Genomic DNA, 26,331 nt, shown 5'->3' with positions numbered 1-26,331 from the left:
ACCGTGATTTTGGAGGTATGGCAACGCGAGACTAGGGTAAGTGGGGACGTCCCAAGGACGCCGAATAGCACTAAACCTTCTGTTTTCTTACAGTGTCTCTGTTTCCCAATGTTTTTGATCAAATATAATCATTGTGAATTTTTAGAAATTACAATAGGTGACAGCGTGGCAGGCAATATTTTTGTTTAATTCAAGAGCAAAAACAATTAGAACTAACTGAACACAATAACTCATGTTATTGAGCCTATATAAAAAACGAAATAATTAATGTATTATTTTGATTTGGACAATGTTGTTGCTTATATTGAAAATAGCATATCAGAAAGCAAAAGAAGTAAAGCAAAAGCACAATATTATGTTTATTTGTTTTATTTACAACATGTTATATGTACAAAATTAAATATAGACATACATTTATTTGCTAAGTCATAAGTGAATAGAGCAATTCTATTTCACAAACCTCTCATTCCATATCTGGAATGTATAATCTCACCTGATCCCCCTCATATTGCTCTGCATTTCTAGTCACACCATTCAATAATCTCACCTGATCCCCCTCATATTGCTCTGCATTTCTAGTCACACCACTCAATAATCTCACCTGATCCCCCTCTTATTGCTCTGCATTTCTAGTCACACCACTCAATAATCTCACCTGATCCCCCTCATATTGCTCTACATTTCTAGTCACACCACTCAATAATCTCACCTGATCCCCCTCATATTGCTCTGCATTTCTAGTCACACCACTCAATAATCTCACCTGATCCCCCTCATATTGCTCTACATTTCTAGTCACACCACTCAATAATCTCACCTGATCCCCCTCATATTGCTCTACATTTCAAGTCACACCACTCAATAATCTCACTTCTATGAGTAGTGAAATGTAGTCTTTGGTATCTGAATGATCATAGTGAAGATCTAATCTTGATCCATGGGCATTTGTTGTTCTCTCAAAGCCCAGTGGCATGGAATATTCACTGTCTGGTCATTGGAAAACGCTAACATTAATTTGAGGCAGCGATAATACAGGTTGTGAGGGGATGTGTCGATACTGCACACGTGTCAGGAATGCAGTTAACTACAATACGTTAACATTCTCATCTAATACTTTTTACACAATATACAATACATTCATAAGGATCATTTATTTTGTGGTATCACTACATTCTTTGTAGTGCTTTAAAGTTCCCACCATAGGTCACATTTGTGCTATATTCTTTTCTCATATTCAGGCATATTTCTGTCAACAATTCTGATCTAAATGTGAAACATGACTTTAATAATGTATGTTATAGGTATACACTATGTGCTTGACATTTAGCATAAACCTCAGTTAACTTTTTATACATAATCAAGAGTCTTTTCTCATCCGCTTTCTACGCTATTGGTGAAAGTTCCGTTTACCATAATTATTTTCAAGATGTTGTTGTTACACCATTATGCAAATCAAAGCTTTCATGAATTCAAATGCTAACAATCAAATCAGCTTATTACTTCAAGCTTTATTCCTGAGTATGAAAGTTTAAAATCAAAAGGAAAAGACAAAGTCTGTCTAAACGTTGCAATGCTCACATACAGGAGTGTATGGAAGAATCAGAGATAGATGTGGTATCGAAGTACAAAAACTTAGCTCTAAATGTAGACCAGATGTGATAGCAGGAGCTGCCACTTGTCTGCACCATGACAGTCCACTACCCACCTATTCCCAGACGGTCCAATTGAAGTCCATTTGAGGAAAGTGTCCGAGTCCATCTCTCTTAGTCAACTCTAGCCTCAGTCAGTCTCTGTACAGACAGGAGAAGTAAAGGACTCTTTTCTAGGGAGTAACTGGTAGAAGCGTTTTCTAAGATATCCACGAAGCAACTTGATGATAGTGCCTTCTTAAGGGCGAAGGAATCTCAAGACCTTAGAACGTAGAAATCGGATGAAGGATTTGGGGAACATTTCTCTTGACTCCTGTGCTGTGTAGTTGAAGAAGTTCTGTGGGTGGGCCAATACATCAAACAGTGCCTTCATAAGCTTCTTGTCCTGAGAAGAGAATGTAAACCAAAAATTAGTACAGACTAGAATTCAATCTGAGACAGAGCCAGCAATCATCTGACATTTTTAGTTGGTGCTCTAGTGAAGTTTGCATCCTGAATTTCTTATTGTGTCCACAGGAGGGTAGTATACGGCAGACAAAAGCTTTTTTCACAGGAAATACATGAAATCTTTACCTTGAGAATTTCTTGGTGATTTTCAGAGGCATATAATCTTCCATCTCTGACTATGTCTTCAATGAGTTCCTGGTAGTCCTCTGAAACATATATCATATATAAACATACCCAAGAGTATATTTCTATATTATTTGTGCAATTGGAAGTAGGTGATATATATCCAGACTTAAAATTCCCCAAAAATTACATTTCACAGACACTTGATCAATTGTATTTAAGCATGTGTAAATTAAATGTCAATATTTCCACCAATAAGGATGTCTCTTACCGTCATAGGTCACATAAGGGACTTGGAAGCCCTTCCCACTGTTCCCTTCATTCGATTTAAACTGTATCCACAGCCTCTTGGAGCGGGAGGTGAAGGCAATAGGCCGTTCATAAGTCTGGCAGGTCTCATAGGTTGTCACAGAGTTGGAGAGAGCTATGAATTGAGAATATGGTCACATTATGACAAATCAAACACTAGCACCATTCATTACTCTAAAAGTGGCAAGATCTAATGGTCTATTAGAAGCCCATAGTAACCCCCATGATCTCTGAGAGGTGCTATCCTATTATGCAGAACCTCCTACCAACACTGCCACCATCTTATAATTCTTTAAGACATTCATCACCAACATCTGGTCACCTGCAGTGAAATCACATTAATACTGTAGCACCCTGATAACACCCAGTCACCTAACAAGCTCTAACCTCCAACACGACACACACAGACAGACAGACTCATGCATGCACGCACACACAGAAAAACAAACACTCACAGCTCTTTCTCATGACCAGGTAGTCTCCACACTCATCCTCGATGGGGAGGAAGATCTCTGGGACCACGATGAGGATTCTGCGCTTGGGCGGTGGGTTGATGGTCCAGGTGCACTCGATGTTGGCTGGGTAGTCCCCTGGGTAGTTGGGAGACTCGATGTAGCCAGTGAAATCTCCCATCTCTCCACCACAGTGTCTGTCTGTGAGGTGACAAGATAGTGTCAAATAGTTTATGCTGCCTTGGTGCTGCGACGCTAATTATCTACAGTAGCATCCCAAAGCAGGACAGGAACAATATTTATTTGAGCACAGTAGAGAAACCTGCATGTAGTTTTAGTTTACTCTATGTGTAGTCATTAAGTACATCTAAAGTGTGAAGCCATTAACACACAAATACATACACATTCACGCACAAACGTACGCACACACAGACAACTCTTGTGTGAACATACATACTTTTGCACTGCATGATGTTGGTGGAGCCGTCAAAGTCGGTGGTGGTATTTCCTGGGCAGGAGATGCAGTAATTCTGACCAAACTCCATCTGATACGTCGCCATGGGACAACGGATACAGCGGTGTGTGCTGGTGTTGTAGTAATGTCCCGGTGAACACTGGACTACAGGAGCAGAATGGAGTGTACCACGGTTTAGCACCTCTCAAACACCAACATACAATAACATAAACCAATGTAGTATATTTCCCTAAAACAGAAACTGCAGGGGAGTTCCCTTAAAGATCCAGAGTCTCCCAAATGACACCCCATTCCCTATATAGTGCATTACTTTAACCAGGGTCCATAAGGCTCTGGTCAAAAGTAATGAATTATGTAGGAAATAGGGTGCAATTTGGGACACACACCCAGACTTTACAGGCATAACTAAATGGGATGGATAAGCTGACCCCTCACCTTTGGTCTCACACTCCTGGAAGGACACGGCACCATTGTGTTTGGTGACCAGGTTTCCTCCACAGTGGAAACAGGAAGTGCGCCCCACCTCTGGCTGGTAGGTACCCAGGGGACAGGGCAGACAAGGGATGAAGCCATCATGGGAGAACTGACCAGGGGGACATTGACCTGGGAAAACCACAGAGGATTGGTCAGAGGGACACTTGTTTCACTCAGTCTGCTCAAAGCAACATTCCCATTGTACATGTAGTCATTTAGCAGACAGACACTCTTATCCAGAGCGACTTAAAGACGAGCACTCTACCACAATAAGACTAAGGCCAGGAGAGCAGATGTCAGTGGAGTGATGTAATGCAAGGACATTATCTACCATGGAACAACCTCTCTCATATCTCCTGACTGACTTGAACAAACTGTCTCTCCCCATAGCTCTTTTTTGTTTAGTCTATTGGTGGGGAAAGCAGGAGATGGGATCTGTGGCTTAGCCACAAATAGGCTGTGATAACAGTTGGGGGGGTGAAAACATGGTGGCCCCTTCTTCTCTTTATTCAGGAGTGGGCAGGGGCCGGGTGTGGCAGTTTAATTCAAACAGGGCTTGAATGTTCCTAGGCTTACACGACTTTATACAAAGCAGAACATCTGCCTGTGGGGAGATTTTGATCAGGGTATCACTCCTTCCTGTGTATTTCATATATACTCATAACAGGATGTGATTCTGACTGGGAGACTAGATTAAAGATCACTTTTTTTAAAAGATCAAACCATGAGGGAAAACTATGCCAAGGTCTTTGATGGAGATCAGTGTATTTTGCTGCAGTTATCTTTATGATTATGATAGTTGAGTAAGTAAGTATCTAAGGTGACTCACATCTCCTGTCTGGTGCACAGTTAGGATACATATGATTACTCATATCCTCAACTCTTGAGCCTTACCTCCACACTCAGAGATATTCCGCGCCCCAACCGACCTGGGGCTTCCTCTCACCTCTGGCCCTGGGCAGACCTCGCAAGAATTCTTCCCCTCTTCATCTTGGTACATTCCAGCTGGACACAGAACACACCTTCCCTGATCCCTGTCATAGTACGTTCCAACAGTGCAGCTCACTAGCAAAAGGTAGAAGAATGAGGCAGATTGGCTAGATAATAGACACACACACACACACACTGGCATTCAAGCCCACCACTGTTAAAAAGGCATTGCAAATCAACCTGATGCAGCTATGCAAAAATAAAGACATAAGAGCACTGAGCTGCTCTCCAGATGCCTTTGTGTCCCACATCAAACAAGCTCTTACACTTCACATAACACCGGTGTGCATTGGGGAAAGAACTCTACATACCATCCTGATTTGATTTGATTTGATTTAAGCACCCTCACCTCTACCAAAGCACACACAGAGCCAGTCAAAATGAGTGTTTGTCTGTTATCTCACAAGAACGTGCAAAGCCTGATTACAGGGATGCACACCATCAGCTTTCATTTCCCCTTTTCATGTTTTACTTTGTAGAACAACGTCTCTAATTAATGTTTGAATTATTGTGCTTCTGGTGATGTCAAGAACTTCTTAAAGGGGGAAATGACATCTAATCATCTCACTGAACAGAGAGCAGTGAAGTGAAACCATTTTGCGTTTTCATAAAAAAATATCCCCCAGGACAATCTAAGTAAGAAGAGCTTTTCAGGAGAGAACCATCCATCATGAGTTACTGAGGAACACACAAAGCCTTTAACACACATCCATTATATGTGCCTCAGCAACTTGATTTTCCTTAAGAGAAAGAAAATGTCATTCTCTCAAGAGCAGTTAATTTTTTCTTCCTTTTGTTTATCCTGAATGACCATGAGGAGCCACCGTCTCGTTGTCTCCACCAGCTTTTATTTGATGGAGAGAGCGAGAGAAGAGAAGAGTGAGAGAGAAAAAAAAACCTTGAAGCCTTTCAAATGCAGAGGCAATTCTATAGAGTCCTCGAAAATGATGGCCCCAAAGAGGTTTAAAAGACCTTTCACCTCTATTCAAGTATTTGATGACATAGGCAAACACTATGGTATCACAATGGTAAGGAGCTGAACCCAATAAAAGGGGTCAGAGTTCTGAATCCACCCATTCTGCCTGCCCCAATCACTTCTTGCGCCTATCAAGCAGAGGCCCAAACAGCTGATGCTAATTAATTCCCATGGTGTCGCTGAAGTCAATTCTCCGCAGCAGTTTAGTGGCTGGGGTCATGCAGAGTGGCCCTGACTGAGGGGGGATATAAGCACTCAAACTCCCAGCTTGAATCAACAGCACTTCCTAATCATCTCCCATGTTAAAACAAACATACACTATTTTACGTAACAGAGATCAGGAGAATACTTGTACACTACACACTGGCAGAAACTAAAGTCCAACAGATTCTTATACCGGGTTGAGGCATACGGCAGTGTAAATGTTGTTGATCAATCATGAATGACTTAGAATGAAAAGAAAAATCTGATCACATCACACATATGGGATATTTCACAGGTTGGAATATTGGAATACTGCCGTGTACTATATAATGTGATTCAAAACTTTCACAATTTGGTTTAAGAGAAAGAGCGCTAGATATTTTAAAAGTCAGGAATAAGAAGGCATTGCTTTTCTCTCAGTACTAGTGAGGCTGAGGCCATGTTGTTGTGGAGGATTTCTCTCCCCACTGAAGCAGTGAGAACGAGCCCCAACTGGATTTACAATGGAGTGGGCCAACTGAAAGGGTTAAACTGCACTTAGTGAGCTAAGCCAGGGGTGGAGGGAAAAATGTTTCTCCATTATAGAGCTGGGGGTTACGGCTCCCTTTCAGCCCCACTTCCAAATTACATGTCTACACCCCTGCCTGTCCACTGGTCTGCTTAATGATCATCTGAAACTAACTGCATTGTGGGAATCCTACACTCTGGTAACTTTCCTCTCCTGAGTTTGTTTTTTTAAGACTTAAGATTTACTTATGAGGTAAGTAGCTAATTTGAAACATAAAAACAACAAGCAACAAAGCTACAAAGCTAAATCAACATCTAAGGGTCATTTGAATCCAGCACAAAATATTAGTCTCCTGTTATTTGGGGGCAGAAAAAAACAGACACCAGTGAGAGTCCTCTTTGCTGGGGATACCTTGGATTAAGAGATGCTTGGTTTGTAAAACAATTAGACATTTCTGCCAAAGATGATTAAGTTTCATGATTTTTCCCTCGTGTGAAAATCAATACATTTAAACAGCTATGGGCAGTCTTTATTCTTAAAAAGCTCTAAGAACCAGAATGGATCAAACACCATCCTTCCCCCACTCAACCCCCTCCATCCTCACCCCCTCAACTTCCTCCATCCTCACCCACTCAACCTCAATAAGGACGGGGGGTAAGAGATGAGCTCTGGATCAAGACAGAGGCAGGCTAGAACAGCTTTGAGAGGTCGGTCTACAATAGTCTTCAGACCCCTTCAATATGGTGGCTTGGGTCAGATTCAAACAGGGGCTCTAGAGGTAGAAGACCAATCATGGACAGAAAACTGACCGTCTTCTACTGGCCACACTGAGACAGACAGGCAGAATGCAGCAGCAGGCAGTAGGCTTACTATGCTTACTGTGAGGCCCTGAACTGGGGGCACGCAGCTCTCTGCTCCCCTCCCCTCCGCCAGAGAAAACACATGCCAACCTCCTTTCCACTGCTGATGTTGACAAGGTGCCATTAAAGCTAATGGAATTTTCCTCCATTATGGCTGTAAAACGAAACAGGACCAGCGGCTACAACAGCAAAAGCTAGCGGCTGCCATCACACCTTCTGTTGCACTTTATCCCACGGAGATGCTGGAAGATGTCCTCGCTCTGCAAGCCAGCCAACAACAGGCTCTCTTTTCTCTGCATACCAGCTCATTACAGCATGTCTGCACCCAAATATGGCAGTCATCTGGCCGACACCTGCTCCAAATCCAATCATTAAACCAACCTGTCTAAATATATCTTGCTGGCATGGCTATGACTATGAGCTGCTCTGTGTGGGAGCCAGGACTAGACTCCAGGGGTGGCTCAGATACAGGCAGAAACAGATACAGGTAGATGCTCAAGATGCTACTCATTTTATACATACATATATACCTATATCTTATGATACTCATAAAAACACTCAAGATGCTCACTCACCACACTTCCTGTCCACCAGCACTTGTCCTTTCCCACAGTGTTCCGGCAGGTCCACCGGCCACGCCAGCCTCTTGGCCAGCTCGTAGTTAGAGCCAGCGAAGTGGAGGTGGAACTGCTCCCGGTGGATGGACTTCCTCAGGGTACGGATAGTCTTCCTCAGCCTCTTCTCTGAGCGCCGGCGCACACAGCCCAGGTCACAGCTCTCTGCTGAGAGAAACACCAGATACCAAAACTGTCCTCGCAACGCAATGAGACCACAATACACACTCAAACAAAACCACACAAACATACCAGTACTAAAATAGACACACATACTTGTGTAAATATCCATTCCAACACACAGACACCATGACATTTGATCAATCATTTGTTCCCTCAGAATACAAGGGAAACCTTGTATTCAGAAGATGCTTTAACATGTTTGGCTTGTTAAGTGATGTAAAATCAAGAGCAGAGAGAGAAACAGGAAGCAGAGTGTCAGCCAGAGGACTGGGGTCACAGCAGGGCAGGGCAGAGAGACCAACCTGTTACCTCCTCTAGGTTCACATCCAACTCAAACTCAGCCGTGATGGCGGAGCCCTCCTCCTCGTAACCCGCCTTCCTGCCGTGGCGGCTCTGCATCCGGGGGCCAGACGAGCTGCAGCGCAAGCGCACATAGCTGAACTGGACGTTCTCCGTGAAGGGGGACCTGCTGTCTGTGGACACGACCAGCCACACAGGACATGGACATGCACAAACACATGCATGCACGGAGACAAACACACACACACACACATGCATGCACAGAGATAATCACACGTTACTGAATAACTATATGGTCTACAACTGTAGCAGGATAAAAATTAACTGCAATGTCATAACACTTCAATCTAAGGAGATTATATCCTTTGTGGGGTTTTTTACCTTTATTTAACTAGGCAAGTCAGTTAAGAAGAAATTCTTATTTTACAATGACGGTCTACCCTGGCCAAATCCTCCCCTAACCCGGACAACGCTGGGCCAATTGTGCACCTCCATTTTGGACTCCCGATCACGGCTTGTTGTGATACAGCCAGGGATCGAACAAGGGTCTGTAGTGACGCCTCTAGCACTGAGATCCAGAGCCTTAGACCACTGTGCCACTCGGGAGCCAAGTACTGATGTTCAAGTACTGATGTTTCTAATCATTCTTTAAAAAGCAGTGACATCTCTGTGTATCCGGTTAAACATGCACTCTTTCCCCCCTGCTCTTTTTGTTGCCTTTGGACAGGGGGGTAACGAGAGGCGAGTGGGAAAAGTTCCCTTTTAATTTGAACACCATGCCGGAACCCATTGGTGAAAGAAATGCATCCAACAATCGGAACAGCGTTTGATTGATGGCTAGGTAGGGCCCAACTGAAAGGCATGCTATAGCTAATTACATTTTCCCCTGTCACTGCCAGACAATGTGCAGTGCTGAGACAATAAAAACATTTCATTTCAACATTTCCGCACCCCCCACGTATTTCTTTCATATTTAGCTCACTCTCCGTTTACTTTCATCTAAGCAGCCTCGAGGTCAGGTTCCTGTTATCAAGTTTGTTGCATGATATGTAGGCAGTGCCGGGTTAATCTGTATTGTTTTAATGAATGAGGAGTTGTTGGACTTGTTAGAAACCGCTGTACCTGAGTGAGCTGCGTTCAGGCTCTCCTTCAGCCTCTCTTGACTACGTTTCAAGTTGCACATTCCTGTGCCAGACTTAAAAGTGGCTGTGGTCTTAATTCGCAGGACACTTGACATTTCTGGTCCTACAGTACAAAGGAAATAATAGCACATTGTTAACCTTTGATAAAAAGGAAAAATCCCTTGACTTCCATATGTCTGTAAATCAAAATGCGAATACTGAAGACTTGATTTGGTATGACGTTGTTTTGTCTTTATATGTTGTGTTTCTGGTTGTTTAGGTCAGGCTGGAGTGACAGAGGCTGATGCAGATCTGTGATGGTGTGTACTTGCCCAAGCAATACGAGCCACTTCCATTCCTTTGTGCTCCAGCCAAGCAGGGCAGAGGCATTCCACAGGTCACTATATAAGAATCCTCCGTCCCTGTAAACGCACACAGGGGCATGAGACAGGCCACCAAAGACAAAAGGCAGAGCCACAAAAGGCCTGGTTGCCAAAAACAAACAGACATGTGCTGGAACATGAGACAGCGCTGCTCTGCAGACGGATAGTAGTAGTAACTCAATTTCTGTCCCAAATTGTACCCTATTTCCTGTATAGGGCACTACCCTTGACCAGAGCCATGTGGGCCCTGGACAAAAGTTGTGTAATTTAAAGGGAATAGGGTGCCATTTGGGATGCAGTCCAATAGTAGTAGTAGTAACTGATAACTCACCACTGGTGATGTGGACCTGGGACTGGCAGGTCAGGTAGCAGCGGTCACCTCCCTCCTGCCTGCTGCAGTTTAAGGTCGGTTTAGAGGGGGGCTTTGTTGCTGGGAAACCCTCTGCCTCTAGATGGAAACCATAACAAACTCACAGGTGAAGAGCAGACTTGGACCGTGGTAGGTAGGTAGGTAGGTAGGTAGGTAGGTAGGTAGGTAGGTAGGTAGGTAGGTAGGTAGACAGGCAGGCAGGCAGGCAGGCAGGCAGGCAGGCAGGCAGGCAGGCAGGCAGGCAGGCAGGCAGGCAGGCAGGCAGGCAGGCAGGCAGGCAGGCAGACAGACAGACAGACAGACAGACAGACAGACAGACAGACAGACAGACAGACAGACAGACAGACAGACAGACAGACAGACAGACAGACAGACAGACAGACAGACAGACAGACAGACAGACAGACAGACAGACAGACAGACAGACAGACAGACAGACAGACAGACAGACAGAGGAGGGTAGAAGTTGTGAGAAATTGTGGGAACAGAGTGAAACCTATCCAAGGAGACAAGAAGACAATGGGAACAGAGTGAAACCTATCCAAGGAGACAAGAAGACAATGGGAACAGAGTGAAACCTATCCAAGGAGACAAGAAGACAATGGGAACAGCAGCAATTGCCTTAATTCTATTTTTGTCCTCGGTTTACAACCAAAGACCAGAGAGAAAGACAGAGCAGTAAAGACAAAGAGAAGAAAATAACTCAAAAGTATCTCCTGTTTTAGTCCCCAAAAGTTTCACAACATACATGTGGTATACAACCACTGATTTTATGTCAGACACTCCCTAAGGGACAACTCAGGGAGTACCCACCCCAAACCTTCTAGAGCCCCCCAGGCCTGAAGGGGCACTGTCTTACCGATACAGTCTTTTTTGTTCCAGTGTAGCTTATAACCAGGGTGGCAGTGGCACTCAAACCCACCCATGGTGTTCTCACAACCCTGCTCACAACCTCCGTTGTTCACACTGCACTCATTTATGTCTGAGAAGAAAGCAGGGAAAACATCCATATGTTATTCGCAGCATATCTCACCTCTCCTCATTCACAAAGCATCCATTATTTTTTCAGAAAAAACGACTAAAAACACCACAATGAACTATTCAGAAGGATGTGAAATGTTGTAGATGGTACCAAAGCCCTTTCACCATAAGCATAATACCCTATACACATTAGTTTATAGAAAACCCAAACAAACTATTCAGAGTGTCAAAGCCCTTTCCCCATACCATAAGTATAATACCCCATAAGCATTAGTTTTATAGTCTTACCTCCACAGTGGGCCAGTCCATACAGGGTGTACCCTTTGTTGCAAACACACTCAAAACCACCAGGGGAGTTCACACACGTGTGACCACATGTCCTTTCGAAATAACACTCGTCTATATCTGTCATTAAAAGCAGAGGGATATTCTTTTTCAATTTAAGGTAGTAGAAATTGGGGTTTTAAATGGTACAGCATGGTATCACTAGGTCATGAATTGTGGCATTGTCTTTTGATAGTTAATGGTAGAGACAGCAGCATCTTAATGACAGGTTGTATCAGAGGGATGAAATCAGTTTGTACTAAACGTTAAGCTTTAAACTAGCACATGTTAAGGATCTTCAGAGGAATCCTTCAAGTCAATACTGGCAAACTGTTCAGCCTCCCACCCTCTCTGTCTTATCTTCCAGCAGCACCTACACAGAACAACAGCTCAGTATACTGTGCTGTCCCAGCCCCTTCCCCAGATGTAGGGCAGACAGGCAGGAGAGTGAAGAGAAGAGGCCTACCCTGGAAGGAGAGTGAAGGGAAGAGGCCTACCCTGGCAGGAGAGTGAAGAGAAGAGGCCTACCCTGGCAGGAGAGTGAAGAGAAGAGGCCTACCCTGATACCCTGACAGGAGAGAGAAGAGAATAGGCCTACCATGGCAGGAGAGTGAAGAGAAGAGGCCTACCCTGACGGGAGAGTGAAGAGAAGAGGACTACCCTGACAAGAGCTTGAAGAGAAGAGACCTACCCTGACAGGAGAGTGAAGCGAATAGACCTACCCTGACAGGAGAGTGAAGAGAATAGACCTACCCTGACAGGACCGTGAAGAGAAGATACCTACCCTAACAGGAGAGTGAAGAGAAGAGGCCTACCCTGACAGGAGCGTGAAGAGAAGAGGCCTACCCTGACAGGAGAGTGAAGAGAAGAGACCTTCCCTGACAGGAGAGTGAAGAGAAGAGACCTACCCTGACAGGAGAGTGAAGAGAAGAGGCCTATCCTGACAGGACCGTGAAGAGAAGAGACCTACCCTGACAGGAGAGTGAAGAGAATAGACCTACCCTAACAGGAGAGAGAAGAGAATAGGCCTACCCTGACAGGAGCGTGAAGAGAAGAGGCCTACCCTGACAGGAGAGAGAAGAGAAGAGGCCTACCCTGACAGGAGAGAGAAGAGAAGAGGCCTACCCTGACAGGAGAGTGAAAAGAAGAGATCTACCCTGACAGGAGAGAGAAGAGAATAGGCCTAACCTGACAGGAGCATGAAGAGAAGAGGCCTACCCTGACCGGAGAGTAAAGAGAATAGGCCTACCCTGACTGGAGCGTGAGGAGAAGAGGCCTACCCTGACAGGACCGTGAAGAGAAGAGACCTACCCTGGTAGGAGAGTGAAGAGAAGAGACCTACCCTGACAGGACCGTGAAGAGAAGAGACCTACCCTGACAGGAGAGTGAAGAGAAGAGACCTGCCCTGACAGGAGAGTGAAGAGAAGAGACCTACCCTGACAGGACCGTGAAGAGAAGAGGCCTATCCTGACAGGACCGTGAAGAGAAGAGACCTACCCTGACAGGAGAGTGAAGAGAAGAGACCTACCCTGACAGGAGAGTGAAGAGAAGAGACCTTCCCTGACAGGAGAGTGAAGAGAAGAGACCTACCCTGACAGCAGAGTGAAGAGAAGAGGCCTATCCTGACAGGACCGTGAAGAGAATAGACCTACCCTAACAGGAGAGTGAAGAGAGAATAGGCCTACCCTGACAGGAGAGTGAAGAGAAGAGACCCACCCTGACAGGAGAGTGAAGAGAAGAGGCCTATCCTGACAGGACCTTGAAGAGAAGAGACCTACCCTGACAGGAGAGTGAAGCGAATAGACCTACCCTGACAGGAGAGTGAAGAGAATAGACCTACCCTGACAGAAGAGTGAAGAGAAGAGGCCTGACAGGAGCGTGAAGAGAAGAGGCCTACCCTGAAAGGAGAGTGAAGAGAAGAGACCTACCCTGACAGGAGAGTGAAGAGAAGAGGCCTATCCTGACAGGACCTTGAAGAGAAGAGACCTACCCTGACAGGAGAGTGAAGCGAATAGACCTACCCTGACAGGAGAGTGAAGAGAATAGACCTACCCTGACAGGACCGTGAGAGAAGATACCTACCCTAACAGGAGAGTGAAGAGAAGAGGCCTACCCTGACAGGAGCGTGAAGAGAAGAGGCCTACCCTGACAGGAGAGTGAAGAGAAGAGGCCTACCCTGACTGGAGAGTGAAGAGAAGAGGTCTATCCTGACAGGACCGTGAAGAGAAGAGACCTACCCTGACAGGAGAGTGAAGAGAAGAGACCTACCCTGACAGGAGAGTGAAGAGAAGAGGCCTGACAGGACCGTGAAGAGAAGAGACCTACCCTGACAGGAGAGTGAAGAGAATAGACCTACCCTAACAGGAGAGTGAAGAGAATAGGCCTACCCTGGGAGAGTGAAGAGAAGAGACCCACCCTGACAGGAGAGTGAAGAGAAGAGGCCTATCCTGACAGGACCTTGAAGAGAAGAGACCTACCCTGACAGGAGAGTGAAGCGAATAGACCTACCCTGACAGGAGAGTGAAGAGAATAGACCTACCCTGACAGGACCGTGAAGAGAAGATACCTACCCTGACAGAAGAGTGAAGAGAAGAGGCCTACCCTGACAGGAGCGTGAAGAGAAGAGGCCTACCCTGAAAGGAGAGTGAAGAGAAGAGACCTACCCTGACAGGAGAGTGAAGAGAAGAGGCCTATCCTGACAGGACCTTGAAGAGAAGAGACCTACCCTGACAGGAGAGTGAAGCGAATAGACCTACCCTGACAGGAGAGTGAAGAGAATAGACCTACCCTGACAGGACCGTGAAGAGAAGATACCTACCCTGACAGGAGAGTGAAGAGAAGAGGCCTATCCTGACAGGAGAGTGAAGAGAAGAGACCTACCCTGACAGGAGAGTGAAGAGAAGAGACCTTCCCTGACAGGAGAGTGAAGAGAAGAGACCTACCCTGACAGCAGAGTGAAGAGAAGAGGCCTATCCTGACAGGACCGTGAAGAGAAGAGACCTACCCTGACAGGAGAGTGAAGAGAATAGACCTACCCTAACAGGAGAGTGAAGAGAATAGGCCTACCCTGACAGGAGAGTGAAGAGAAGAGACCCACCCTGACAGGAGAGTGAAGAGAAGAGGCCTATCCTGACAGGACCTTGAAGAGAAGAGACCTACCCTGACAGGAGAGTGAAGCGAATAGACCTACCCTGACAGGAGAGTGAAGAGAATAGACCTACCCTGACAGGACCGTGAAGAGAAGATACCTACCCTGACAGAAGAGTGAAGAGAAGAGGCCTACCCTGACAGGAGCGTGAAGAGAAGAGGCCTACCCTGAAAGGAGAGTGAAGAGAAGAGACCTACCCTGACAGGAGAGTGAAGAGAAGAGGCCTATCCTGACAGGACCTTGAAGAGAAGAGACCTACCCTGACAGGAGAGTGAAGCGAATAGACCTACCCTGACAGGAGAGTGAAGAGAATAGACCTACCCTGACAGGACCGTGAAGAGAAGATACCTAGGAGAGTGAAGAGAAGAGGCCTACCCTGACAGGAGCGTGAAGAGAAGAGGCCTACCCTGACAGGAGAGTGAAGAGAAGAGGCCTACCCTGACTGGAGAGTGAAGAGAAGAGGTCTATCCTGACAGGACCGTGAAGAGAAGAGACCTACCCTGACAGGAGAGTGAAGAGAAGAGACCTACCCTGACAGGAGAGTGAAGAGAAGAGGCCTATCCTGACAGGACCGTGAAGAGAAGAGACCTACCCTGACAGGAGAGTGAAGAGAATAGACCTACCCTAACAGGAGAGTGAAGAGAATAGGCCTACCCTGACAGGAGAGTGAAGAGAAGAGACCCACCCTGACAGGAGAGTGAAGAGAAGAGGCCTATCCTGACAGGACCTTGAAGAGAAGAGACCTACCCTGACAGGAGAGTGAAGCGAATAGACCTACCCTGACAGGAGAGTGAAGAGAATAGACCTACCCTGACAGGACCGTGAAGAGAAGATACCTACCCTGACAGAAGAGTGAAGAGAAGAGGCCTACCCTGACAGGAGCGTGAAGAGAAGAGGCCTACCCTGAAAGGAGAGTGAAGAGAAGAGACCTACCCTGACAGGAGAGTGAAGAGAAGAGGCCTATCCTGACAGGACCTTGAAGAGAAGAGACCTACCCTGACAGGAGAGTGAAGCGAATAGACCTACCCTGACAGGAGAGTGAAGAGAATAGACCTACCCTGACAGGACCGTGAAGAGAAGATACCTACCCTAACAGGAGAGTGAAGAGAAGAGGCCTACCCTGACAGGAGCGTGAAGAGAAGAGGCCTACCCTGACAGGAGAGTGAAGAGAAGAGGCCTACCCTGACTGGAGAGTGAAGAGAAGAGGTCTATCCTGACAGGACCGTGAAGAGAAGAGACCTACCCTGACAGGAGAGTGAAGAGAATAGACCTACCCTGACAGGAGAGTGAAGAGAATAGGCCTACCCTGACAGGAGAGTGAAGAGAAGAGACCTGCCCTGACAGGAGAGTGAAGAGAAGAGACCTACCCTGACAGGAGAGTGAAGAGAAGAGGCCTATCCTGACAGGACCGTGAAGAGAAGAGACCTACCCTGACAGGAGAGTGAAGAGAATAGACCTACCCTGACAGGAGAGTGAAGAGAATAGGCCTACCTTTACAGGACCGTGAAGAGAAGAGACCTACCCTGACAGGAGAGTGAAGAGAAGAGACCTACCCTGACAAGAGAGTAAAGAGAAGAGGCCTACCCTGACAGGAGAGTGAAGAGAAGAGGCCTACCCTGACAGGAGAGTGAAGAGAAGAGACCTACCCTGACAGGAGAGTGAAGAGAAGAGGCCTACCTTTACAGGACCGTGAAGAGAAGAGACCTACCCTGACAGGAGAGTGAAGAGAAGAGACCTACCCTGACAGGAGAGTGAAGAGAAGAGACCTACCCTGACAGGAGCGCTCGTCAGTAAGCAGCTTGAAGCCCTTCCAGCAGTTACACTCAAAGCTGCCGATGGTGTTCCTGCAGAAGTGGTCGCAACCGCCGTTGTGCAGCTCACAATCATTAATGTCTGTGAGAGGCAAATTATAAAACTGTTATTATTCAGACAGACATACACTCCCCTACATATATATTTGGACAGAGAAGCCATTTTTACTGTCTCTAGGAGACGGTACATTATGTCAGCTTTTATTTCAGGGTATTACGATACATATCTGTTTTACCGTTTAGAAATGAAAGCTCTTATGTATCTAGTCCCCCCATTTAAAGAAGTCATAAGTATATCACTTTTAGTGTGTTAAAGTTGTCAAAAGGTTAGCATTTGGTCTCATATTCCTTGCACGCAATGACTACATCAAGTTTTGCAGTTTGTTTTGGTTGTGATTTAGGTTATGTTTTGGTTGTGTTTTAGGTTATGTTTTGCCCAATAGGAACCGAATGGTGAATAATATCTTCTGACATTTTGGAGTCACTTTTAATGTAAGTAAGAATAGAAGACGTTTCTGAACACTTCTACATTCATGTGGATACTACCACGATTATGGATGATTAGGGGTGAGAAGAGTGAGTGAGAAGAGTGAGGTTACAGAGGCAGAAAGAACGATCTCACTCATCGTTATTCATGATTCTTTCATGATTTTTTAAAATCATGGCATTAACAGGATTCATTTAGTATTCAGAAACTTCTTATGTACTCACTTAGAAAGAAAATTACTCCAGTCATCATTCAACCATTCAGTTCCCTTTGGGCAAAACATAACCTAAAACGCAACCAAAACAAACTGCAAACGCATCCAACCAGTTTGTAGAGTCAAAAGCTTGATGTAGTCATTGCGTGCTAGGAATATGGGACCAAATACTAAACTTTTGACTATTTTTATACACTGTAAGTGTATTCGTCCAAATTCTTCACATGGAGGGCATTTGTTACATAAACCTGACATTCTGTACTGTAGCCTCATATGAAACATTTGATCTCAAAACTAAAATGCTGGAGTATAGAGCCAAATGAAAAATGTTAGCTTCACTGTCCAAATACCTATGGAGGGGAGATGTGAAGCTTGTTAAATACAAGTACATTGAACTGAATAATAAGAGATGGCCTGCCTCCAAAACGGCACCTATTCCCTATAAAGTACATTACTTTTGACCAGAGCCCTATGGGCCCAGGTCAAAAGTAGTGCACTAAATAGGGAATAGAGTGCCATTTGGGACTCAGAAATAGAGATGGAGTTGAGGTTCTTGGTGGACGGCTGGTCTGACCTTTGCACGTCTTCCCGTCAGGCTGCAGAGTGAAGCCCACAGGGCAGCTGCAGCGTACCCCCGTGGATGTGTCCTTACACGTGGAGTCACACCCTCCGTTATTTACCGCGCAGTTCTCTGAAAGGCCAGCGTGAATAGATTCAATGTCAACATGCTGCTGCTGTGTACTATACTGAATGAAGGGTTATAAAATGCCTATACATTATGCACTGTCGTTATAGAGCTATTGCCAAAGTCTGGTTTTTAACCCTAACAACAGACATTGAGTAGACAATGAGCTATCAACCCAGTCACATACAGTACATACAGTGTTTTACTAGGTGTGAACATTGACACAGCACACCATGACTGACAGTGTTATACATTGGGCAACCCAACGCCATCCCCATCCTAAACGGAAGGAAAACGTGAAATGTACCACACTGTCACAAAAGCATATTTTTCAGGGGAGGAATCGCGCGGTGAGAAAGTGAGGGTCCATAGTCATTTCACAGTTTGCTCTAAAGCCTGTGGAATGCCTTGGTTTACTGGGCCTTGCTCTTCTCCCCTTTGAAAAACACCTCTGGCTGATTCCTGGCAGCATAACCCATGGCAACTAAAGTCATTCAAATAGTCCAACTGACAGAATCCTCTCAGTAGCTGAGTCTGTTTGGTTTTGTTATTTTACTGCAAGTAACAATGGGTAATAACAGTGGAATTTGTGCAATTATACAATTATTACCCATGAGCAGTCTGCGCTTGACACGTTTGTCCACCTCAGTGAAGGACGTGGCGTTGTGATCAGAGCTCTCAGTAGTTGTCTCGTCCCGCTCTGTAATACAGACAGTGGGTGACGTGAGTAACAGTCAGTAACCTAACCAACAGAATACACGTAGATGCATACACAGTGTTTTAGTATAACTAAAATAAACACAGGTCAACATTTAAGAAAATGTTTGCACCAAGTTGCCTCCTGTTCTGTTCTGTCTGCTGATGCACAGTAGCTGAATTGCCCAGTGCACACCTTGGTGGTCTGTAAGTGTAGTCTACCTCCCCTGGATGTTTTTCTGTGTTCCTCTCTGGAACCAGAAGCATGTTGACACCTAAGACATGCAGTTTGGCTGTCTATGCGTGTGTCAGATAAGACAGGAGATGGAACTGTGAGATGGAGCTGGAGACAACTCAGTGATAATCCTGGACCCCACACACACAGTAGCGCCGCGGGAGAAACAGATACTACCCACAGGCCTACTGTATGTCTCCTTCCTATCTGACGGCTGATGCTTATCATATCCACCATGTGCAAATGGAAGAAATACACACTCGCTGTCAGGAGAGATGGCAAGCTCCTCAAAAGGATTGCCATTTCATCCACAGGCTCAAGATGTGATAATTTAAACAGGTGAGTTTCAGTGGGTGAGAGTAACAAAAAGGAGAATGAAGAACGGTACAGATGGAAATATCTAGAAGGATCCAGTCCATTTCACCATTGTTGACTAGGTAATCTGGTTTGCCATACGTGAAGATGCTTAAAGATAAGTTCCAAATCAAATCAAATCAAATGTATTTATAAAGCCCTTCTTACATCAGCTGCCACAAAGTGCTGTACAGAAACTCAGCCTAAAGCCCCAAACAGCAAGCAATGCAGGTGTAGAAGCACAGTGTATGTAAGTAGGCCTGGATGTGGTTCATCTGCTCTTACCTACACAGGACCTGCCGTCAGGGTGCAGGGTGTACCTCACATGACACCTGCAGATGGGCCCCTGCTCCATGTCCTCGCAGGTGTGCTGGCAGCCCCCGTTACCATGGTTACAAGTCACTAGGCCAATGACACAAAACTTGGGTCACTTCCAAAGTTCAACTCATGTATTATCTAAACAATCCTCTTGGTTGAGCTGGCTATACGATCAATCACAAAACTTCACACATACAGATGCAGCCTCTTTGGTTCTTGGCCAGCTCAAATCCTGGGCGGCACTCGCAGGCCACTCCTCCCTTGGGTGTCTCCTTGCAGATGTGAGCACAGCCATGCTCCTTATTCATACAGCTAAGGCCCTCTGGGAAAGAGAGGTAACACTTTACATTAGGTTGCTCCTATACCTGTGTAATAACACTGTAATTACACTACACACAACAGTGTATTCACATGTTGTTACATATCGTACATGGTAATGAAATATAGAGGCAAAACAACTGACACTGCACAACACCAATGATGTCTGATGATAGATTATTGAAGCCCCCTGACTGGAAATCTGCCACAACCCTTTGGAGCATGGCCCAACAATAACACTTCCTAGAGAGGTGTACCTGTGGATGTATTTCAAGGCCTACCTTCAAACTCAGTGCCTCTTTGCTTGACATCATGGGAAAATCAAAGGAAATCAGCCAAGACCTCAGAAATAAATTGTAGACCTCCACAAGTCAGGTTCATTCTTGGGAGCAATTTCTAAACGCCTGAAGGTACCATGTTCATCGATACAAACAATAGTACGCAGGTATAAACACAATGGGACCACACAGCCATCATACCGCTCAGGAAGGAGACGCGTTCTGTCTCCTAGAGATGAACGTACTATGGTGCGAAAAGTGAAAATCAATCCCAGAACAACAGCAAAGGACCTTGTGAAGATGCTGGAGGAAACAGGTACAAAGGTATATATATCCACAGTAAAACGAGTCCTATATCGACATAACCTGAAAGGCCGCTCAGCAGGGAAGAAGCCACTGCTCCAAAACCACAATAAAAAAGCCAGACTACGGTTTGCAACTGCACATGGGGACAAATATCGTACTTTTTGGAGAAATGTCCTCTGGTCTGATGAAACAAAAATAGAATTGTTTGGCCATAATGACCATTATTATGTTTGGAGGAAAAAGGGGGATGCTTGCAAGCCGCAGAACACCATCCCAACCATGAAGCATTGGGGTGGCAGCATCATGTTGTGGGTGTGCTTTGCCACAGGAGGGACTGGTACACTTCACAAAATAGATGGCATCATGAGGTAGGAAAAGTATGTGGATATGTTGAAGCAACATCTCAAGTCATCAGTCAGGAAGTTAAAGCTTGGTGGGTCTTCCAAATGGACAATGAGCCCAAGACTACTTCCAAAGTTCTGGCAAAATGGCTTAAGGACAACAAAGTCAAGGTATTGGAGTGGCCATCACAAAGCCCTGACCTCAATCCAATAGAACATTTGTGGGCAGAACTGAAAGAGTGTGTGTGAGAAAGGAGGCCAACAAACTCGACTCAATTACACCAGCTCTGTCAGGAGGAATGGGTCAAAAATCACCCAACATATTGTGGGGAGCTTGTGGAAGACTACCCAAAATGTTTGACCCAAGTTAAACAATTTAATGGCAATGCTACCAAATTATAATTGAGTCTATGTAAACTTCTGACCCACTGGGAATGTGAAAAGCTGAAATAAATAATTCTCTCTACTATTATTCTGACATCTCACATTCTTAAAATAAATTGGTGATCCTAACTGACCTAAGACAGGGAATTGTTACTAGGATTAAATGTCAGGAATTGTGAGTTGCAACCCCCACCCCACCCCCATTTGCCTTGAAAAGAACTTTAATTCATCAGGGCATGGACTCTACAAGGTATCAAACGCATTCCACAGCGATGCTGGCCCATATTGACTCCAATGCTTCCCACAGTTGTGTCAAGTTGGTTTAAATATTTTGTCTTGCCCATTCACCCTCTGAATGGCACACATACACAATCCAGGTCTCAATTGTCTAAAGGCTTAAAACTCCTTCTTTAACTTGTCTCCTTCTCTTCATCTACACTGACTGAAGTGGATTGAACAAGAGACATCAAAAAGGATCATAGGATTCACCTGGTATGTCATGGAAAGAGCAGATATCCATAATGTTTTTTACACTCAGTGTGTATGGGAGTCAGAATCACACTGTTATCTTCTATCCTAATACCATCATTGGCCTTTTCCCAGGTCACTGTAGAGAGCAGCTCCTTTATTCTTATGCTGCAACGGCTGAGTGGATGTGCTGGTAGGATTATTAACTTTTCCAAGGGAAACCCAATGTAGTGAAAAACCTTTGGATCTCTTCATTGAATTTAGTAAGAATAAAACAACAATACTTGTGAGAGCTTTATTCTAATGTAAGACACAGGCCACAAAAGCCCAAGTGTTGCAGTTATTAACTTGTTTTGTTCTCTGGGACACGGGGCTCCTTTTCCCACAGCATGGGCCCTTTGGAGCCCGACTGCTCTAGATAATGCCACAGAGAGGGGACCGATTTAACAGCTGTCATCCATCATTGTGCTGTCAATCACACTCTTGTTGGTGAACATTCGAGAATTAGCTCCATTATTCTCTGTCGTGCCCCTGACACGGCTTAGTAGCCTACCTTAACACTAAAAATATACACACACACACATAGACTGAGACACAAACATACAGAAACATGCATGGACTGAGACACAACAGACATGTGTACACACACCCACGAATATACACACACACACACACACACACACACACAGACAGACACAGAGAGACACATAAATACACACATTTGAAGGTGGGAAGGAGAGTTGGAAGCCATCACAGGGCAGGTATTCCAGGGGTACTCACCCACAGAGCGGTGGATACATGTGTGCTGGTTGTCACTGAGGAAGAAGCCCTCTTTGCAGCTGCACTCATAACTCCCCATGGTGTTGACACATGTATACTGGCACCCTCCATTGTTGAAGACACACTCGTCCACATCTGCAGGCAGAGCCAGGACATGACTTCTCAGAACAATGAAATAACTGGATGATTGTCAGACACTCAATAAATCAAATGTTGTTTACCTTGTAGTTTGAAATGTATCTTACCTAGACAATTATGTCCATCGCGCGCTAAATTGAATCCATCATGGCAAGTGCAACGATAATTGCCTGGTATGTTGTTACATTCGTGTACACAGCCACCATTGTACTCGATGTCGCATTCATCAATGTCTAAGAAAGGGGAGTCAAGTCAAGATTGATGAATGTTTGCCCTTTGAGCATTTAGCGGAAAAGGGTCCTTTCAAACAATGGACCACATCATTTAAATAAAAGTCATGCATTATGCCAAGGTTTATGATATATAATCAAAATGTCATTGAAACTTGTCTTGGTAATCCATGGAACTCTTGGTCCAAAGAATTCAAATATGTCTCATATGATCCCAATACAAACATGAATGATGAAAGGAACAAGGAATTACAGAGGAGATAATAACCTTCACAATGTTTACCGTCGCCTTTAAAGCCTACTTAACACGTGCACTTGTAAGAGGCTTGGGTATTTTGACAAATAGCATCAATGTGACAGCAATCACGGTCACCTAATAATCTCCAGTTTACAATTGGCTCATTCATCCCCCTCCTCTCCCCTGTAACTATTCCCCAGGTCGTTGCTGCAAATGAGAACGTGTTCTCAGTCAATCTACCTGGTAAAATAACGGATAAATAAAAATAAAATAAAATCACTTCCTTCTGCGCATGGATCCGGAGTTGAAATCCACATTATGGCATAAAATGTTACCAGAACAACATTTCGTTATGAATCTCAAAAATCTGTACTTTAGTCATGTACATTAGGATTGTGGGATTAACGTGCCCCTCATTAAATCCCCAATATTCAATTCAACACTGAATCATTTCCGTTAAATTGGTAAAAGTCTAATACACCAGGTTCTGAGTACTAAAGTTAACAAAACATTGATCCGATTGAACCTGATCAATTATTCCCCCCCCAAAAAAAAGTGTTAAAGTTAAGAAGTAAGTCAGGACACATTCCTTATCATCGGTACATTTGTTATTCATTTTACCTGAAAACAAGTTAGTAGGTAGGATAAAACGTAGGACTTCATTAAAAAAAAGCAAACAAACAAACGAAATCCATCAAGTTCCAATTCCTACAATTGAAGCCAATACTGAGGGGGCAAAATATAATAATGTAAACAAAATAAAGTCTGCCAAGTAGTTGGAAACTATACATCCTTAGAAAACAACAACATGGGCGCAAACACTCTTATACAGCGTGCGTAAAAACGGTCTTTGAAACTTATAAAACGTACCTGGGTTCTCTAGAAGAGCTGCGCTTTGGCGAGTATTTAACAAGAGCAAAAACAAACAAAAGTCTCTTGCAATACAAATAGCTCCCATGGTGATATGATCCAAGTTTAGAGGTGTCCTGAAAAGGACGCGTTTGCTCTGAAGTCTTGACCAAGTGTCCGCCTCATTTTCATTCTAGCCTGTCAGTCGGCTTCACGAGTGGCTCTGGAAAGAGAAAGGAGTGTGTGTGTGTGTGTGTGTGTGTGTGTGTGTGTGAGAGAGAGAGAGAGAGAGAGAGAGAGAGAGAGAGAGAGAGAGAGATGGAGAGAGAGATAGTGTCTGTTTCATTTTTAAACTTTTGTGAGTGTAATGTTTACTGTTGATTTCTGATTGTTTATTTCACATTTGTTTATTATCTATTACACTTGGTTTTGCAATGTAAAAATGTTTCCTATGCCAATAAAGCCCTTTAATTGAATTTAGAGAGAGCGGGGAGAGAGAGAGACTACTGAAAACAGAAGCAATTGAGAATATTAGATTAGGCTGTATAGCTGATTTTATAACCATAAACCTATAGCCTACAGTATTTTATGTAGGCCTAGGAAATGTGGAAAGGCTGAAATAAGGTTCCCGAAATATTCCTTAAAAGCCTGACTTTGTAAAATAAGTTTACCTCCGCAAATCTGCACCGTGCCCTGTTCTATGTTCTTTTTAATCCTCCTGTTGTATAAATCGGACAACTCTGAATGCCCAATCCTCGAAATAATGGTGGCCATAAAACTTGGCTGCTCCAGTCTTTGTCGGCGATCAAAGTGCCATCCTTTGAAATCCGTCTGTTTTGTGGAAATATGAACGCACGCACAGCTGCGTTGAAGCGCGCTCCTCTGTATCCAAGTGAATATAATTTCATTTAAGATCTAGGCCTTTGCAGCGTTCAAGTCATGTGGGAAACTCGGGACCTCCGAGTTAAAAAATTAATGTAAGTTATTTGCGCAGAGCTTACTGTTGGTTGATAATGCGATACTTCTCATGTGGGAAACTAGGGTATCATCTTTCTACAACGAGTATGACGCGTTCACGTGCTGGTCGGAACTAGGAACCTCCCGAGTTAAAATTAACGTAAGTTATTTCAAATGAACGTAAATTACATGTTTAGAGCTTACTATTGGTTGATTCTGATACTCCCCAAGTGGGAAACTCGGGATCATCCTTATACAACGAGTTAGCAAGACTTACATTTCCGAGTTCTAACTAGCAAGGAAACGTGGCTTAAGCAAGTCGGATATTTTCCGAGATTCCGACCTGAGATGAACGGGACATTGACTAGGCAATCGACATTGGAACATGGATCTATGCCGCATTCATGTCATGTCGGAATATCGGGACGTCCGAGTTAAAATTAAAATAAATTATTTGCGTGGAGCTTCGTGTTAATTCATTGTGGTACCTTCCGCCTAGGTTAGCATGACGTGAATACGGCTTTATATTGAAGAAGCCTTCATGCGAGCTACTTCATGCGCCTTTGAGTGTTCAACATCAGGGGCATAATGGAATATTGAGCGCCTTACTCGCTTAATATTCGATTATCCAAATGAAAATGAGAGTTTTGGGCAACAGACATTCTATGCCTCGTTGGCCTAGCTGTGATCATTGATTCTGCGCACTGCTCCCCTGTGTGAGGCGCTAGGCGTACTTTCACAAGGTGGGTTGGCATTTGTCAGATATGTCACTACCTAAAAGTACGGGCGACGAAATTAAAATACTGTAGTTGAGCTATTATACTCAACTAGTGAAAAAGGCGGCCAAGGGCAACTCATAAAATGCATTATTCATTGCTTTAATTTAACCAACCCTCTCTCCAATCTATGATTAAACAACGTGTTACGGTTTGAGTACCATCTAGCGGTTGAAATGAGATCACGCAGGCCCAAAAATTATATTTGATGTTTTATTACAAGACAGAACTAATGCAGTTGTGGAGATACAGAATAACAATATAGACAAAACCAAAACAAAATCGAAAGAAGTGCACAAAATGAAAATTACTTGAAGGTCCTAACGGTTCAATTTACAGCATCAGTTTTACAAATGGATTTGAAATAAATAAATATTAAATGACATTACAGATTGAATTTCATGATGTAAAAGGCATGTTCGTTCTTATAAGGCACACATATGATCAAATGTGCCATGCAAACACCAATAAAATAGTCATTTCCCTATATACAAAAACAGTTTAGAATTTCCATCTTGATAAAAGGAAGCATCAGCTCTCCTTTTAATGACACTATTTAAGAATCACAGAAAGATTT

The 26,331-nt window shown here is 44.3% G+C and overlaps 1 protein-coding gene across 3 annotated transcripts; it reads right to left on the bottom strand.

Moving 5' to 3' along the window:
- Positions 1 to 353: 353 nt before the first annotated feature.
- LOC112264228 (signal peptide, CUB and EGF-like domain-containing protein 2) lies at positions 354 to 24,845 on the bottom strand. 3 transcript variants are annotated; one of them, XR_006083045.1, is made up of 24 exons: positions 24,693 to 24,845; positions 24,043 to 24,244; positions 22,812 to 22,937; positions 22,567 to 22,701; positions 19,888 to 20,013; positions 19,659 to 19,775; positions 18,699 to 18,788; positions 17,978 to 18,094; positions 16,662 to 16,784; positions 11,708 to 11,824; positions 11,298 to 11,420; positions 10,400 to 10,516; positions 10,018 to 10,107; positions 9,687 to 9,809; positions 8,567 to 8,737; positions 8,043 to 8,249; positions 4,824 to 4,994; positions 3,891 to 4,058; positions 3,438 to 3,599; positions 2,984 to 3,181; positions 2,491 to 2,643; positions 2,223 to 2,302; positions 548 to 2,034; positions 354 to 493 (listed from the first exon to the last, which is right to left on the bottom strand). XR_006083045.1 is itself a non-coding variant. In XM_042319086.1 (23 exons), the coding sequence occupies exons 2-23, from the start codon at positions 24,128 to 24,130 to the stop codon at positions 1,888 to 1,890; spliced, it is 2,949 nt and encodes a 982-aa protein (XP_042175020.1). In that variant the 5' UTR covers positions 24,131 to 24,244; positions 24,693 to 24,845; the 3' UTR covers positions 354 to 1,887. The 3 variants fall into 3 exon arrangements, 2 of the variants coding, with proteins under 2 accessions (XP_042175020.1, XP_042175021.1); XM_042319086.1 differs by having other exon boundaries at positions 354 to 2,034; XM_042319087.1 differs by having other exon boundaries at positions 354 to 2,034; positions 8,043 to 8,246.
- Positions 24,846 to 26,331: the final 1,486 nt, after the last annotated feature.

This window comes from Oncorhynchus tshawytscha, unplaced genomic scaffold (genome assembly GCF_018296145.1).
Source record: "Oncorhynchus tshawytscha isolate Ot180627B unplaced genomic scaffold, Otsh_v2.0 Un_contig_37_pilon_pilon, whole genome shotgun sequence".
Taxonomy (NCBI): Eukaryota; Metazoa; Chordata; class Actinopteri; order Salmoniformes; family Salmonidae; genus Oncorhynchus; species Oncorhynchus tshawytscha.
The sequence above is the reverse complement of the archived record's forward strand: the minus strand, read 5'-3'. Positions and strand labels throughout refer to the sequence as shown.